The sequence below is a fragment of the Aptenodytes patagonicus genome, chromosome 1, assembly GCF_965638725.1.
Source record: "Aptenodytes patagonicus chromosome 1, bAptPat1.pri.cur, whole genome shotgun sequence".
NCBI classification, from domain to species: Eukaryota; Metazoa; Chordata; class Aves; order Sphenisciformes; family Spheniscidae; genus Aptenodytes; species Aptenodytes patagonicus.
Window position 1 is genome coordinate 204,170,326 of NC_134949.1, and position 16,561 is coordinate 204,186,886.

Genomic DNA, 16,561 nt, shown 5'->3' on the forward strand with positions numbered 1-16,561 from the left:
AAACTGGACTACAAAGATTACTTTTATATGAACCCCCTAAGTTTCTTCAGATGTGAATAACTCTTATTTTGTCTTGCATTTTCTGTCTTCATATAATGTATTTTACTACTAAATTCATATAATAAAGTTTGCTTTTGAAAGAATCCACAGAGTTCTGCCAAACTAGTTAATCCAGTGTCAGAGACTGCTGCAGCAGATGATTCAGCACCGGGCAGCACTAACACAAACGATCCATCCCGTGGGCCAGTTTTGTGAGCAAAGGAGAATACGGAATAATTGCATGGAAGGCACACTTCTCACACAGAGTGGATATACTGATGGACACTCGTACCGCTCCCTGCGTAAGTGAAATCTCCCAGATTCAGCATATCTAAGAAGTGCTTACTGCTGTCTAGAAGCAAAAAATTCAACTCTGCCTCTGGGAGAGGCAAGGTTTCATGGTGGGGGGGAAGAAAAAGCAACCTACGGATGAACATCCATTCAACTGCCCCCCACGCCCAGTTACTGCTGCAGCTAGAAGATGTGGTACAGACGAAAGGACATGAGCTAGCACATTAGGCCTGGTAGATGCTCTCTCTTCTTCAGAGAATCTCCACATCCCCGCCCTGTCTATCAGAAGCTGGGGATGCTACCTCCACAGAGATGTTCAGTTGAGTGCTCTGTGGTATACAGCATTTTATATTCTGATGGGATCTCCAAGCCACGCTGCAGATAAAACTATACACGAGTGCTGGAAGGACGCAGAGATGAAACTTTCTCTGGGGAGGCAGAACGTAACGGGATCGCCTACTGCTGCAGGAGTTGTGTAGCTGTTGCTGCACATTACTAAGAAGGAAACCGGAGACTAGATAAGTGCAATCAATCAAGCTTACTGCACCTTATGTAATAAAATTTCTAAACCACTGCAATTTAAGGGATAATGACTCCATGTTAAATGTATGCAGGGAGTATTGACGATTGCACGTATATTGCACAAAATTTCACGTCACATAAGCATGGTCAGGATTGCATGGGTATAGGAGATTTTACCCCACCAGTAAATCACCTCACCTTTGCTGCTTAACCATACAGAAAAATAATTCTGGGAAATAAAGCTGTCAATGACTCCACATGAAAATTCTCAAATTAATATACTTTGTTATTGGGCAAAAAAGCTCAATAAACATGAAAGTAAGGGTACTTCAATAGAGTTTTCAAAATCAGGGCTTGTCTAGTAAAGCAGACCTGATCTGACAGAAGCAGATGCGACTTGACTTGGGAGTTAAGGAAATGTGTATTAGTACGACTCCAGTCAACAACATCGCTAAGTTTTAGGACATCTGATATACTATAAGTGGCAAGCACTAAACACGCTTTGAGACTCATGATTGTCTAAACTCTGAATTGCAGGCAGAGTGAATACAAAAGAAATATGATAGAATGAAATACAATTCCAGCACCAAAGTTGAAAAGCCCTGTATCCAACTTGAGAACTTCACATTGTCAAAATAAGGCCACATTATTTCTGGTATTCTTTATTAAAAATACTGCTGTACACATGAAGAATGAAAACAGGATTAAAGATGAGTAACACATATTGGGATCATGACATTAGAACTTAACATACTGGTGCTTTTTAGGGGAAGCAGTTGACACCTGAATTACTGAAACAAGGGCAAATCAAAATACATAGGTACCCTCAACAAAATATTTACAATATAGTAAATACAGCAACAGAATTTAAAACAGGTACAAAAATTAAAATGACCAACATCAGATGATTTCAAAGGTTGTCCCTTCTGTGCTTTTAGCTGTAAAAAATAGGAAGGTCAGAATTAAATTTCCCATCTGGGAGGGCACATCTTGGTGGCTCTTCTTTCTAAGTACAGATACACAGTTCTTCCTATGAATGGATCAAACTACAACTTTAGGACAACCTTCTAAATAGAATTAAAATGGGGTAGAAGGGCTCTCCCCAAAAAAACACCCAAGCTGAACTTTAGACTGTTCAAATCATTCCCAAATACGGACCAAATGAAATAAATAGAAAACAAAGCTCAACTTTTTTTTTATTTTATGTATTACCTGACACCAAATATTTTCTGGCTGACATTACGTATGAAAACTTATTAGCTGTCTACCTTTTTATTTTTAAACCAAGTCCTGAGGTTACTAGGGGCTGAAGCAAACTGACATTATGCAAATACACATAGGTTTGCAATTTAGACATGTCTTGCAGAGGGTGATTTGCTGGTCTAAAAAGGATGAGAATTCAAGCCCTATTTTACCCCTGCCTTACACTTTCACAAAATATTGGTCCACAAATTAAATTTTCAAAGGTTCCCAAACCCCACAACTGAACGGATGATCCCCTTTCATTTTCAAAGAAAACAATACTCGAAAAAACCTCAGCCCGCTTATAAATTAAGCATTTCATATTTCTTCTAGAATACAAGTACTTCTTTTTTGTACAAAAGAATTACAATATGATTTGTCAAAAAACATATAAAAGACAGCTGCTCTTCCTCAAATACATGAGCTAATGATAAAAGACTGTTTTGCATGTTCACTTTTCAAAGTTCCTGTTCCTTTTATATTAAAAAGAACATTCTGGCAACTGTTATCGTTTGAATATTAAACATTACGTTACTTTTAAAATTCATTCGATCAAATGCAACAATAATCGATTTTTAAACTCAACAACTGATGCTACCTAATGTGGATTCAACCACATTTTCTAAAATGTGTAAAGCATGTCCCTAGTCTTCAAAGCTTTCGATGTGAAGAGAGTTGCTTTTTTCTTGATGCAAGTCTCAAGGCGGAGAATCATTTTAAAGCTTATAAAAGTGGACAGAGAAATATTAAAAACTTCTCTGAAAACTACAAATATTGAGAATTATTAAAATTGATGTCAGTAACATCAGTTGCAAGTGCTTAGAGTCTGTCCTGACCTTTTGAGTTTCCACATTTTCTTCATGGTGAGCACCCAGTGCTATTAAAACATTCAGTGCTGGGAAAGGATAGATACAGTCTTCACTACTGCTTTAAGAAAGGAAATTCCTACATATTTGGCAGTCTTCAGTATCAAAGTGTAGGTGTTTAACTAGAAATCCCACGAATACCCAAGTTTGGAGACAACTGCATGTCCAAATATTGGAAAGGTAATTGAGGAGGAAAATTCCAGACTTTTGAGACTGAATTACTTCAGGAATATTCATGTGTTGAGTATTATCAAAAGTAATATTACTTTGGGCTAAGCAGTGACTGCAAAGGCACAGCAGATCATTATCCCTCCAGATTCAGGCTGTAAAACTTGAAAAGCTCTTGATGCCAGACAACTGCTGTGTTTAGTTAATCTTCTTTTAACAGTGTCTTTGTATCTGTATCCAGTGTAGCGTACCATAATAAAGCTGTGGTTCAAAGAACAGAACTTTATACAAAAATTATACTGTAAATAACCTAAAGTAATACACTCCTGAAACTTCAGGCATTTAAACAATTTCTTTAAAAAAAAATCTATTAAAAAAATTGCATAAATGTAAATGCTTCTGACTAGCAGGAAAACATACAAACAGTTTTTAAAAGGCTCTGGTTGTGTTTAGAGCAAGTTTGATATGCTCCTTAAATTATAGATGTTTTCCATTACGCTATTTTCGTCACTTTGCTTAGACAAAGTTTAAATCAAATGACAGGGGACTTTCTTTCCTTTTTTGTCAATTCACCGATACTTCACTTGACTGGTTTTACAAAGTTTCATCTTCTCACATTTCTTTGAGCTAACAGTGGGTGGCATACAGAGCTTGCATACAACACACTTTTACAGAGGTTACAAACTAAACAGTCATTAATAGAACACAATTTCTATTAAATTATTTACCTGGTCCTTTATGCTATTCTGGGTGCAAATAATATCAAAAATGAATAAATTTTGCTATATCCTCAGTGACAAAAATGTATCCCAGAAATGTCCTTGCAAAGAGTTTCCCTTAAGTATACAATGTGGCAAAACTTCAGAGATCAGAAAAGTCTTAAAAAAATTAAAATTAGTGCATATACAAGTGGAAAAAATAAAAGCAGGAACATCATGCACCTGATGTGTTCCTTAATCTAAAATAAATTCTTCACAGATAAAGCTTCCAATGGCAGCCTTAGCTCTAGGATAAGTGAAACATTCTTCCCTTCAAGTAACAGTGTACCTGACTGAAGTGCAAGCAGCTTTGCTCATCTCCTGTTTGTTTCCCAAATGTGAAATGAGATGACAACAACAATTCAGCTGTAGTGCAATTTGCTATTGGTTAAGTTCCTCAGCAATGTCCTGCATGCTTTCAGCAAATACTACAACTGACCATTTGCGGCTGCAATCAGTTCTTGAAAAGTATTTTCAAAGCAGCGTTTTAAATCGCTGTAAGTTACCACAAGTACACTCTTCTCATCTCTGGAAATGAGGCTTATTTTTTCTGGCACACCAGCATCTAACTGTAACAAGAATGCAAAAGATAAAATAAAAGAAGTGTGAAAGAAATGGCAAAACATTTCCCCAATAACAAAAGCAATCAATTTCTTGGCAAGTACATTGTTGTGGTGCAGTTCAAATCTGCTAACACCACAGAAAGGAAGGATCTGAATCGCACCACAACAGTGTACTTGCCAAAAAATCGAGACATTTTGGTCTTAACCTGATGGACATTCCAGACCTTTGGACTAGGTTACCATTGTTTTCTTGCCTTTCATAAAGCTAATAATCCTGCAATGCTATCTTCCCCTGTGTAGAAAGCCTAGCAATATTTCCATATAGCTCCTGACGAACACATTTGACATTACATTTGCACATAAGATCCACAAGCCTCCATGTAGGGTAGGTAAATTACTTCTTGCCCACTCTAAAATGAAATAATGGATGGACCAGCCTCAGGTAGTCTGACAACCGGCAGAAACCCACACCTCATGTTTTTGGCAGTACTGGAAACAAACTAGTTCCTAAGCTGTATGGTACATTTCATCCCTTACTCTTAAAAAAAAAAAAAAAACAAACTAAATTCCAAAAACCCACCAAAAAATCCACCAAACCAAAAGATTACCTAGTTATAATCCATAAACATATAGATAATTCGGGGTTAAAGATTAAAGTCTGTTCCACATTTGTTTTCATGTTTTGTTCTGACTTCTCAAATTTGATATTAAAAAAATTGTATGTTACACTATGTACTTCAGAGATGCACTACTAAATCCTAATTTGGAACAGAGGAATATCCTACTTTACATGCTGAAGTCCCTTCCAACACTATATCTTATGTTCTCCTCACTTTGCAAGAAATGTTCATCAATGGAGAATTGTCAGACTTTCTTATAATGCAAAACTTCTGTAGCTCTGTTTTAGTCGATATATTGATATTTCCAAATACTTGACACTACAAACTTTCTTGTTCCAATACAGAAGGTGGGGCAGAGACAAGTGGGATATGACACTATTGAGACAATCTTTGGAAATACAACCCCAGCAGAATTAAATAAATGTATTATGTCGTACTGAAGAGCAGAAAAACAATTAAATTTGTCACTGAGATGTTCCACTAGCTGCTGTCCGGAGCAACACAGCAAGTTAGAAATTTCTTGCATTTGTCTTCTAAAATAATGTTCTGAGCATAACCTTAAAAGCTGGAACCTGCCAAATTTAAAGTTCCTGCTCTGTGAATAGCTTCAGAAGGACAAAAGCAAGCCAATTAGCTTTTAATTCCTGTAGAGTAGGATAAAACCACCAGTCTCTTCCAACATCCATTACAAAATATTATCACAATTAAGTTGTTTGTGAAATATTGTCTACTGTTCCCTTAGCATCATACAAGAAATCAGTGAATTACTTCAATGAATGTAGGATATGGAAGACCTGTATTAAGAAAGCCACACAGCTAACTAGAAACATCAATATTTATGGCTTGCTTTCTCTCCTCCTATAGAGGCATAAATCATTATCTCAGCTGAAAAGATCCCCAAAACACCACTTTGAAAAAAGGGGGTTTTTTTAAACAATAGAGTAATTTTCATTCAAAAGGAATGCTTTTGGAGTGTAGCAAGAAAGCCCAGATAACCAATTCTACTAGTACACACTGCAGTTTCAGAAGTGTTTTTCAGAGTGTATTTCCAAAGTAGAGTTCTGTAAGCCTTACATTTTTTGTGCGCTGAGCCCACAACCACAGAAGAGAAGAGCCTCTGTTTAAAAGGGTAAGCCATGAACATTTATAGAACAAGGCATTCTTTGACACCATCTCTTACCTGACCTACGAATTCAGGACTGTCCCCTCTTGCTACAGTACTGTACGGGTCACTGCTTTCAAATCATGATGGCATTTCACTGCCTATTTGAATATCAACATGCTTTCTTTTTGATTTAGCCTCAATCCCTTTAATGTCCTTTTTAAAGTGATTACAGACACCAACCAGAAAGATAAAAAGGAGGTTAAAGAAATGCACAGCAGTGGTCTAACAGGAGATTAAAAGTCCTGACAATTTAGAAAAAGGTTTAACTGTAGTTAAGTCAGTTGTTACATGTCAAAGGATCTGAATATATTCAATTTTTTCTGGAAGAGAAAGTTGGCCATCCTAATCCTAGAAAAGAAAATACTAGCCACTGAAACTGTATATTGTCAGTGTCTGCATCACCATTCTCTACAGAGTGAGTGGAATGACCGAGCAGCTACAAAAAAAAAAAAAAAGGGAAGAAGTAGCAGCATCTTAGTATCCTATAAATTACTGAGGTTCAGCAAAACAATGTAAAATAAGTTGAAAGCTGATCTGCCAATAAAAAAAAAAATCAGCTCATGTACTTTTTTAACTTATAGAGCAAGACAAGTTCTACAACTGCTGAAGATCTTGTGGTCTCACACGTCTCCCGCTGTTAATCATGAGAGTGCTCAGCTAAAATTTTGCTAGTGGTGCAGCTCTTGGAAAACTGCAAATAGCTTTGTTAAATCAACCTTGGAAAACAAAGGGCTGGAGAGGCTAGGGGAGTTATCAGAAGCAAACTTAACATTGTAAGTCACAGAAATTTTCCAGCACTGTCCTAGATAGTAAGGATTTTGCACAAATTTCTATTGCAGTTTCCCTCCTGTCTCCTACTCTGGTCAGCACAGTTTAGGAATGGATCCTCTCGCCTTATGACCATCCTCTGTGATAACTATATCAGTAGAAAACTCCCCCAGTTAAAGGGGTTTTATGGATCCTTTATGCTGTGTTGAAAGACCAGAGTAGCATAAAGGGACCAGCATTGCTTATCCACAGTATTCAATGCATTCTATATGAAAATACTGTATCTCATGCTATATTACTGAATTCCAAGTTTGAAATTTAATGTACTAAGTTTATTTAAAATATCCATAAATGTTTGAATATTAGCTTAGTGAATACATTGTTTTCATCCAAAACAGGGGGAAAACAACCATCAGTTAAATCAACAGAATTAATCTGCTAATGCCAACTTGCTTTGAAGTGGAATATTATTTTAGAGAAATTTAACCCAAACAAATTTTTAAAAGCTAACCCAAGTACAGTGTACCTTGTTAAGACATGAGATAATGTGACTGAGGTCAATCCAAGGAGTACCCGCTTCTGTCACCTGATGGAAAAGGTGATCTCGAAAGAGCTTTAGTAAATACCTGTCTCCAGTTTCTGACCACGTTGGGTCCTTCTGAAACCTGGTGTAAAACAAAGGCTCATATTAAAGCTCAGAAAGTTAAGAAAAATCAAAACCCACAGATATACATGACTCTTCAACCTAAACTGAGTAATCTTACTGCTCTGCTAAGCTACCTGTTAAAATTTGCAATTAAATTACAGTCTCACCTCTGCCACAAACAGAAGGTAATATATTCAAAGTTTCTCAGCTGAAGTACCCGAAGCTAATGCCTACCAAAGGCCCACAGAAAAGTAATGGAAGAAAGCAAGAGTTATCTTCAACGAGTTTAACATGTAAGTGTTAGAAACCAGCATTACAAGCACAACTCCAAGACTATTCAGTAGGATGGAAAACAGACCATGAACACTTCATTTTTATGTAGCAGTTGATAAAAAACAAGCTGAAAATTAACTAGCTTAAAACCAATATCTACACTATTTGCTACAGTTAAAGCAAGCTATGATTTCCTCAAAAACTACTGTCACTCACAAGAGACCTCTAAGAGAAACCATATGAAAAAAATTAAGCAACTCTGGCATATCTATTTGTAGCCTTCTCTTCTCCTTTATTTAAAATTTTGGTCAAAGTCGCTTATCTTGTTTTTCTCAAGGCTTCTTAAATACTCATTTCTTCAGGGGCAAATGTTTAGCTTAAATTTACAAGGGAAGAAACCATGCCTTGCAAACTGGCTTTTACATACTCTACACCATGAAAACAAGTATTTCTTACTCTGGTCTCTCATTGATTGTTCCCAATTTTGCTAGAAGCCTAAACAACCTTCCATTTTGCACCTCCTAGAAAAAAAGAAAGAGGTTATTAGAGTTTCTGAAACATAAAATTAAGACACTTATTTGCAAAAAGATATACAGCCAATGAAGCACTATTAATTACAGTGATTTATTTATTCTAAGAAGAGGGTATAATTTTTTTCAGAAAGAGATCAAATGCATCATATTGTGTACCGGTAGCCCAGTGCTAAATTTAGCACTTTTATATTTATTATAAAATTATATATATAAATTATATATATTATTATATATAATATATAAATTATATAAATTATTATATTTATAATTTTCAAATTATAACATGGAGATTTAACAACTAATGACACCTTGCTGCCCCAGCAGGAACTGGATCAGGCAATCTATTTCTTTGTGGAAACATAAGTCTAGTCTCTTGCCAGCCTATACTTACAGGTATGCTAAAATACAATTAAAAGTTTAAAAAGTTAAAAGTTAAAAAAAGAGGAATATGTTAATATATATACACACAGTTATCAAGACCTGTAGAAGTATATAGTATAATACCTTATTTCTAGTAAAGATGAAAAGGAACACAATCTATCAGATTTGTTTTTCAGAGTTGCTTTGTAGGCTATTATTAGTAAATATTTAGCTACAATAATATCAGACTAACATTCAAATTACAAATTGATTTCAAATATAATTTTGGAAGAAGTTTTTCCAAAAAAAGCTAGACTTTAAGTCTTAAAACAGTATAAATTCTGAGTCCATCAATGACAGAGACAAAGCAATGAGAACGAGTTCACACAAAAGACAGAACATCAGAATTATAGATGCTTAGAATACATGCAATTGAAAAATTGATTTCATACATTTTTCCTCATGAATTAGGATGCAGTAAGAAGAGTTACATCCTAGCTTACATTAAACAAAAGATTAATCCACAGTGTAAGTAAAAGCTGCTCAAAGCTGGCAGGAAAAATAAGATTCTCTCCCGATACTATTCATATTCTCCAATGGCCCAGCTCTCCAACATTATTCATGCTAAGCTGCATCTCATTCTATCCATGATCATATTGATTTCAAATGAATTCAGTCTGGAGTAGATTACTGTGCACAGCTGGGTAAATAAAGTAGGTCAAGGTGATAATAGCTTGACCTCAGACAACCTATGGGTTGCAAGACTTCTATTACCAGTCTAAAACCATACAGCAGAACAGCTTGTACCACAGTTGTAGCTACACTTAGAGACTGACAGGGAAGACTTACCTTGTCCAGCTAGCAGAGGTCTATACAACCTCCAAATAATTTTTTGGTATGTGGTCAAATACACAAAAGCCCAAACCACATCTGTGTGAATGCCACTGCCTTGCAGATTCCCAGTCAATGGTGACACAGCTGAGCAACAACACTGGCACTAAGTCTCCAGGTGGCCTCTCTGCAGAGTTGGTAGCCTGTAAGGCAGGGAGCTCTTCTACAGAGTGGATTAGAGGACTTGAAAAACTGAGGCTTTGAATGCTGTGACATATAGATGATGGGAATATTAAGGTGAGGAAGGAAAGGGATAGAGTAATGGGGTCACTGCTGTGTGAAACGTGAGCAACAAAATATTCATGGCTTCAAGAAAACAAAAGTTATTAACTACATACAAACCACCTCCAGCATCAGAAGCCCCGAAGCTACAGATGACTGTGTGCTTGGAGAATACCAGGAAAAATATCACACATGCTAGTCGTCTTCTAATATTCTCCCCTAAGCATCTGCTTTGGGGCAATAATGAAGAGAGGGTACCAGGCTAGATTTAAGGGATACTGTAGCTCTGATGTTACTGAGGATGTGGTAGTACAAACAAGTTATAGTACGACAGCTAATTAGCAACTGTTATTTATCACTGCCAGGTAAACAGCTATTGCCAAACTGGGGGCTACGCAACAACTTGGATTTGTAGTGGCTCTGCTCACCTGCCAGTGGTAAGCAACTGCTACAAACAACCTGACTGAAAATGCGGACTGCTTAAAGCTGATTACAGGACAATCTCCATCTTTGTTATGGGAAAAGGTCCACCTGCCCAAATTTGTGCAGGCACATTGGGCCACCTGAACAAGAAATGATTGTAAACATCTTCAGAGCAGGAGTAGTGGTTGACTCTGTCAGAGTGGGAATCTGTCATCTAGAGCTTTGCATCCAAAGTAGATACTGCCTTGCTCTTCTACAGCTCTTTGCTTCTGACAGATTTCAGTATCTTTCACTAAGGAGGGAAAAACTGTTATCCAACAAGCCAATGGTGGAGAAATTAAGAGAACCAGTCCATCAGAATCCCAACCATTGGTCTATTGCCTCTTAAAAAAATTCTCAATGAGAGCATGGAATGGAAAGGAGTCACAGGACTTGATTAAATCCTTCAAAACTTAATACCCTACCCTACATGTATCTTCAGCATCATGAAAGCCTTCTGTAATATATCTCGGTCTTGTTAGAAAATCCTATGATCGGTGGCTTCTGATGAGCACACACCCCTTCCTGTTGAACAAATACACACTAACATGGGACAAAATACATATTTCCTTTGTAGCTAGCACTTGATACCTTGACTGAACTTGATAGACTAACCAGACCCACACAGCAAGAGGCACATAATTCAGGGAAACTGAGGATAGCAGCCTTTAACCTCCATGATCTAGCATTCATTTGGAAAGGAAAACGTGCTAGATCAGTAAATGGACACTGGAATCCAAATCTATCCAAGAATTTAAAGGCAGCATTTGTTGCTGTATAACCTCTAGCACAAACTACATGATCTCGTGTGTGATGACATACATGGCTTTATTTACTCAGAATACTACGTTTTAACCATTCTATAAAGAACATCTTTTCCCCAAGACTGCTGGTTGGACATGAAGATGTTACTTTAGTTAAAGCCCAGCTAAGGACATCCTAAAACTAGTGATTCTTGGAGCTCTTGTACTTTCAATACCTTGAGCTTAAAAGTTCTCAAGTCTGCAGACAGATTACTTAGGTTGCTAAACAAACAAACGGAAAAAACAGTAGAAAACATTTCCTCTTAAGGTACAGCTGTAGGAATACTGACTATAGGTCTTCCTGTAGGAATTACTAAATGATTTACCTTTGCAAGGTCTTCCTCTATAACATCATTTCGCATTTGAGCAGCATCCAACTGAGTATAGAATCGTGCACCAATCATAGGCATGATATCATTTACACTGCGAAGCCTGTTTTGGTCAGTCAGCAAATACCTGCCAAAATATCCCCACCCCCCAAAAAGATTACTTAAACATGCTGCAAATGCCAGAGAGATTATCCTATTATGATTTTATAACTATTTGTCCCTGATGTCTATTTAATACACAAAGTTGACAATTGCAGCATTTCTTAAAAAAAGATAGTGACAGAAAACATGTGTGTTAACTTATATGTATACATCCAGTCAGTTATTTATACAAGATAGGAGTGTACTTTCATGGAACTGCATAGTTCACCCACTCAAACAGCAAGAACATAAGCAAAAAAAGAGAAGATGCAAAGATTCAGATTGTCATGCAATTGTTTTTCAAATGAGGGAGGTGACAGATTTCTACTTTTCCCTTTTTGGCTGCAAGAGGAGAAAGGCTGACTATACTAAAGAACAACACAAAATAATACGCAGCCAAGAAAAACTAGCGCTCAACCCTTTGGTCAAAAAGGCAACGTGCCTATTTCTCAACACCTTCTGAAACTGTAAGATAATACTAGCATATTGCTATGGTAGATAATAGGCAATGAAGCCCAGTATTGAAGACAACTTAAAATGCTTGCTTTGTTTAAGCTCCTAATTAAGAGCTTTAACAGCACTTAGTAAAGAAAGGACATTGATTTTATTAGATACACCATGAAAATACACATTATACAAACAAATTTTAAATTATGTTTGATGAGGCACTGACTGTGCAGACAACTCAGTGACAGTAATTGTATCTGTAATCTTACTTACAAATGAAAATGTCAAAAGATATTTTTAGATGCATGTTTAAAAAAAAGCAGTAATTTCCTTTAAAAGATTTATTAAGCAAACTTACAAAATCAGATTCTTCAGATCAGAGGAATAGTTGATTGTCACCAGTTCCATTGCTTTCTGCAAATTCTCTCTCTGAATTCCTGATAAAGAATTGCAAGCCAAAGCCAACACAACTTTCCCCAGGGAGATCAGATCTGCTTGCTAACAGGGAAAACACAGAGGTAAGATTCTTAGTATAGACAAATATTAACTATGGTACTAGATGTTGTTTAAAAAGAGACAGTCTTCAATAACCTTAGAAGAATTTGACCAACTAAAATAGGTGCTATTCAAGTCATAGTTCAATACGACTGTTCAAGTTACAGTAGCCAAAACGTACAGAGGAAAATCTGTCCTGATTTTCTGTCCTGATACCTAGCAATTTCTAGGTACTATATTTATCTTTGAATGCTTAAAATTTACCTATCTTCAGCTTAAGGATATTACTCTTGTAGCGAGCAGAAGCTCTGCAAAGAGATTCTCCTAATCACACACCTGCTCGCTCCTGACAAGTCAAGGAGTTGGTGGCAAACAGAGCAAGTCTTCTCAATATGAGACACAGAAATACCTATCAAGGATTATTTATTAAAACAGAAACATCATTTGCTGGACTCAAATCTTTTCACACTGGCCATCCAGTGTGAATTCCAGACTGGAATCCACACCAGGTTCCAGCAAATGGTGTTTCTGTTTTAACAAAAAGCTCAAAGGATTTTCACCTCTGATGGACAGTGTGAAAAGATACGAACTGCCTGAAATAACTAGCCAGGAACAGGCCTGTATAGCTAACAAATTGAGCAGCATCACATTTTATGAAGAAATCCTTAGTATTACTAAACACTTTCCTAAAAAGTAGAACTGCTCTTAAAAGATGAATGCTGCATACAGGCTGCTTTGCCACAACAGAAAATTCTGCCACTTTTAATAGACAGCCACCAGAAATTATTTTGAAAAGCTATACCAGATTTTAAAGCTCACCCCTAAAAACAGGAACCTAATATAGTAGCAGACAATGACATTCACAGCAAAAGCTGCCTGATTCTTTCCAGGGAAAGGCTTTCAGCTGCACACAACTTGGCGAGACTTGAAACACCTGCAGCTTTCCATGCTGGATGCCTGCTTCAGACTGAATTTAAGAGTCAGCTAGAGATACAAATTTAGTATTTTCCTGAGTTTTTTTTCTGAGAAAGTAAGATATTTTTGCAAAAGTACGTAAGTGAAAGCTACTAATTATTGAGAATTTCAGCTCCATAGTCTAGAGCAAGGCTATGCCATTTAGCAGAGAACACAGTCATACAAGTAATACACCTTCTGTCATTTCTGTAAGAAAGGCCAAAAATTTGGCAGCACTGCAACATTAGAAGTCCTGTTTAGAATTTGGCAGCTTTAGAAATGTGCTGTGATGGTGAACGTGCCATAGCCCCTCACAGCTCTTCCACCCAGAGGGGTAACCATGTTTGCTGCCTCTGGCTGCAGTAACTGAGCAGAGCTTTCCCTGCAGCCACATCTCCCAAGTGTTAAGGGACAGAGTAAAGAAAACCTTTCCAGGTCTCTCAGTGTCCCCACTGTTTCCATATAAAATTTGATTAAGCAGCACAATTTAAACATGGATACACAACATGGCAGAAGTTAAAAAGCATGGTACTCTTGTAGCTAATGAAGACAGATACAGGATGCGGAAAATGAGACAGAAATAAGGACAAAGCAGTGGAGAAGGAGACGGGACTGGCATTTGCTAGACTCAATTTCCTAAGGAACCAGGAATTCCTGAGTATCAGCATTCCTTTGTACTTTGGTAAATAGAAATGAACCAGAGCAACAAACCCCATTTTGGTGGGAACCCACTTGCTTCCACTACCAAGTAGTCAATTTGAGCAGCAGAGGACACTGCTATAGTACTAAACAGGAATCTTGCTGATGCAGTATCTATACAGAGACATATGTCACCTGGCACAATGGCTTTTTTTTTTCTCTCTAAGACTTAGAAGAAACATGTAAATATTTGTACTAACCACAATCTACCTTCTTTCTGCAGTCCCCGACTTTACACTTAATACCTTCCAACTTTTAGTAATTCATAACGATGTATCCTATATAAATTCTCTAACATCACACAACCCTGAGACACCGAAAATATGCAACTTCAGGCAAGACCCTATGAAAACATAGTCTTCCTTGACATAGGTGTTTTCATAATACAGATTGCATTAGATTTTAAAAATGCTTGAGAAAGAATCTTACATTAACATCAGCCAGGAAATTCTAAATTCAGGCTTTCGGGTTTTCGAGCGTTTGACTCACAACCTTAATTTTTGTTTGTTTTGCAAATTACATCTAATAGAAAAACTAGCAGAAATAATACAACACACCAATGCAGCCTCAAACACACACATTTCAAATTACAGTCAATGCTTAACTTGTTTTAGTTGCAAAAGTGGCTTGGATTCATCCCACTAATTTTAGGAACTCAAACTTCAAGTGATTCAGTTAAGAGTCTGATCGATTTAAGATCTCTGTAATTCCGCAAGACAATTCAGATTTTGAGCGAGCTGAATTGCTCTCTGGAGGCACCTCACTATTCACTGACAGCTGAAAACCTGAAAGAAAATGTTATTAACAATGCCCAATGTTTGAAGTTTTACAAGTGCACAAAGACAGGCAGTAATTTTCCTGTGTGATAGGAGAATCATAGAATATCTTGAGTTCGAAGGGACCCATAAAGATCAGGATTTATGGAAGTCAGATTCCTATTTTAGAAGGGACAAAGCTACCATCCACTGACCAACTCTAGCCACGCAGACAGGGTACACAACTTCCCAGAAGCTGGGGTACACCATCCTTTCTATAAGGAAGCAACCCACATGTGCCTATTAAGCCCTAACCCCCGCTCTGAAAACATCAACAGATTCAGCTCTTCCTGCTTCTAGGCAGAGAAAGGTTAAAGGAGGCACACAAGAACTACTAGACCTCCTTGGAGCAGGGACACCAGAAATAAATGCTGTATTCCTGTAGTAGCCTTGCTAGTGCAAGGTACAGATCAACATTAGGTACAATCATTTCCCTGTTTATACTCCATACCGTGTTTTGCACGTATCTATGGATCATACCAGTTCCTTTTGCCACAGACCTGCCAGAAGACTTTTGTTATGGTAACTATCAACAGTGACTATTAAGTCATACTAAGTTGATTCTCAACTTCAAGGAAAAGCTTTACACCTTTTAAGTACAGGCTGCCTTTTGGTCAAAAATGTACCTTGCATGCAACTAATGGACATTTAATTAGCAATTCAATTCATAACTGTAACCTGTACCAAGCTTTTTATCTCCTGAAAGCTTTGCTAGGAAAGATTTTATCACCATCATCTAGTTCATTGATAGACATATTAAATAGCATTAGACTAAAAACCAGCCCCAGGAGATAAACTCAGAAACAGCCCCCTTCATTAATGTCTCCCTGTTATCAAATGAATTTCAAATGTGTCAGTGAGCAATTTAAAAGTTAATTGAATACGTACCCTTTCCCTTCTGCATAATTTTTTTTAATATTAAAAGGTATGTGCTACTATGCCAAATGCCTGGAGATACCTCAGCATTTTATACACTTGGCTTTATCAGCCAGACATGTAAGCTAGTCAAATAAATCTTATTTTTGACAAGACCCATTTTCCATAAACTCTTTGAAACTGACATTACTTTGTTTATCCTGTTCCACTGCTTTGCTTGTATCAATATCAGCATCATCCACTCTACAATTCTGTGGATTCACTTACTCTTTTAAGTTCTGGAATTGCACTTAGAAGTCCCTCCAAGTTCCTAGATTTTTTTTTTTTTTTTTAAGTCAACATTAATACTTCAGATGCCTCTTCAGCTAGTTTCTTTAAATTTGGGGAGGTATATGTGAAAGTTATTTTGGTTTGCTAAATTAAAAATATTTACTTTGCGCAAATGTAACCATATAGCCCTCGTTAAATCAATAAAACTTATGCTTTCTCTTCGTTTCATATGGAGAGGACTCACCTTCATTTAATTTTATTCCAAATACAGAAATATTTATTAAACCTTTCTACTGTTGCCTACATCACCATTTACAGTTTTCTCATCTGTATCTCATAACTG

At 36.9% G+C, this 16,561-nt stretch overlaps 1 protein-coding gene across 7 annotated transcripts in view; it reads right to left on the reverse strand.

Moving 5' to 3' along the window:
* Positions 1-1,498: 1,498 nt before the first annotated feature.
* Positions 1,499-16,561, reverse strand: part of PAN3 (poly(A) specific ribonuclease subunit PAN3) — an 84,040-nt gene continuing 68,977 nt past the window's right edge. For 3 of the 7 annotated variants that reach the window (XM_076328027.1, XM_076328025.1, XM_076328023.1), the window contains 5 exons: positions 12,468-12,607; positions 11,519-11,648; positions 8,378-8,442; positions 7,529-7,667; positions 1,499-4,455 (listed from right to left, as the gene is read on the reverse strand). In XM_076328027.1, coding sequence (XP_076184142.1) covers positions 4,315-4,455; positions 7,529-7,667; positions 8,378-8,442; positions 11,519-11,648; positions 12,468-12,607 — 615 coding nt within the window. In that variant the 3' untranslated portion in view covers positions 1,499-4,314. The remainder of the gene's footprint in view (positions 4,456-7,528; positions 7,668-8,377; positions 8,443-11,518; positions 11,649-12,467; positions 12,608-16,561) is intronic. The other 4 variants (XR_012994403.1, XR_012994402.1, XR_012994404.1 and 1 more) reach the window with 4 other exon arrangements.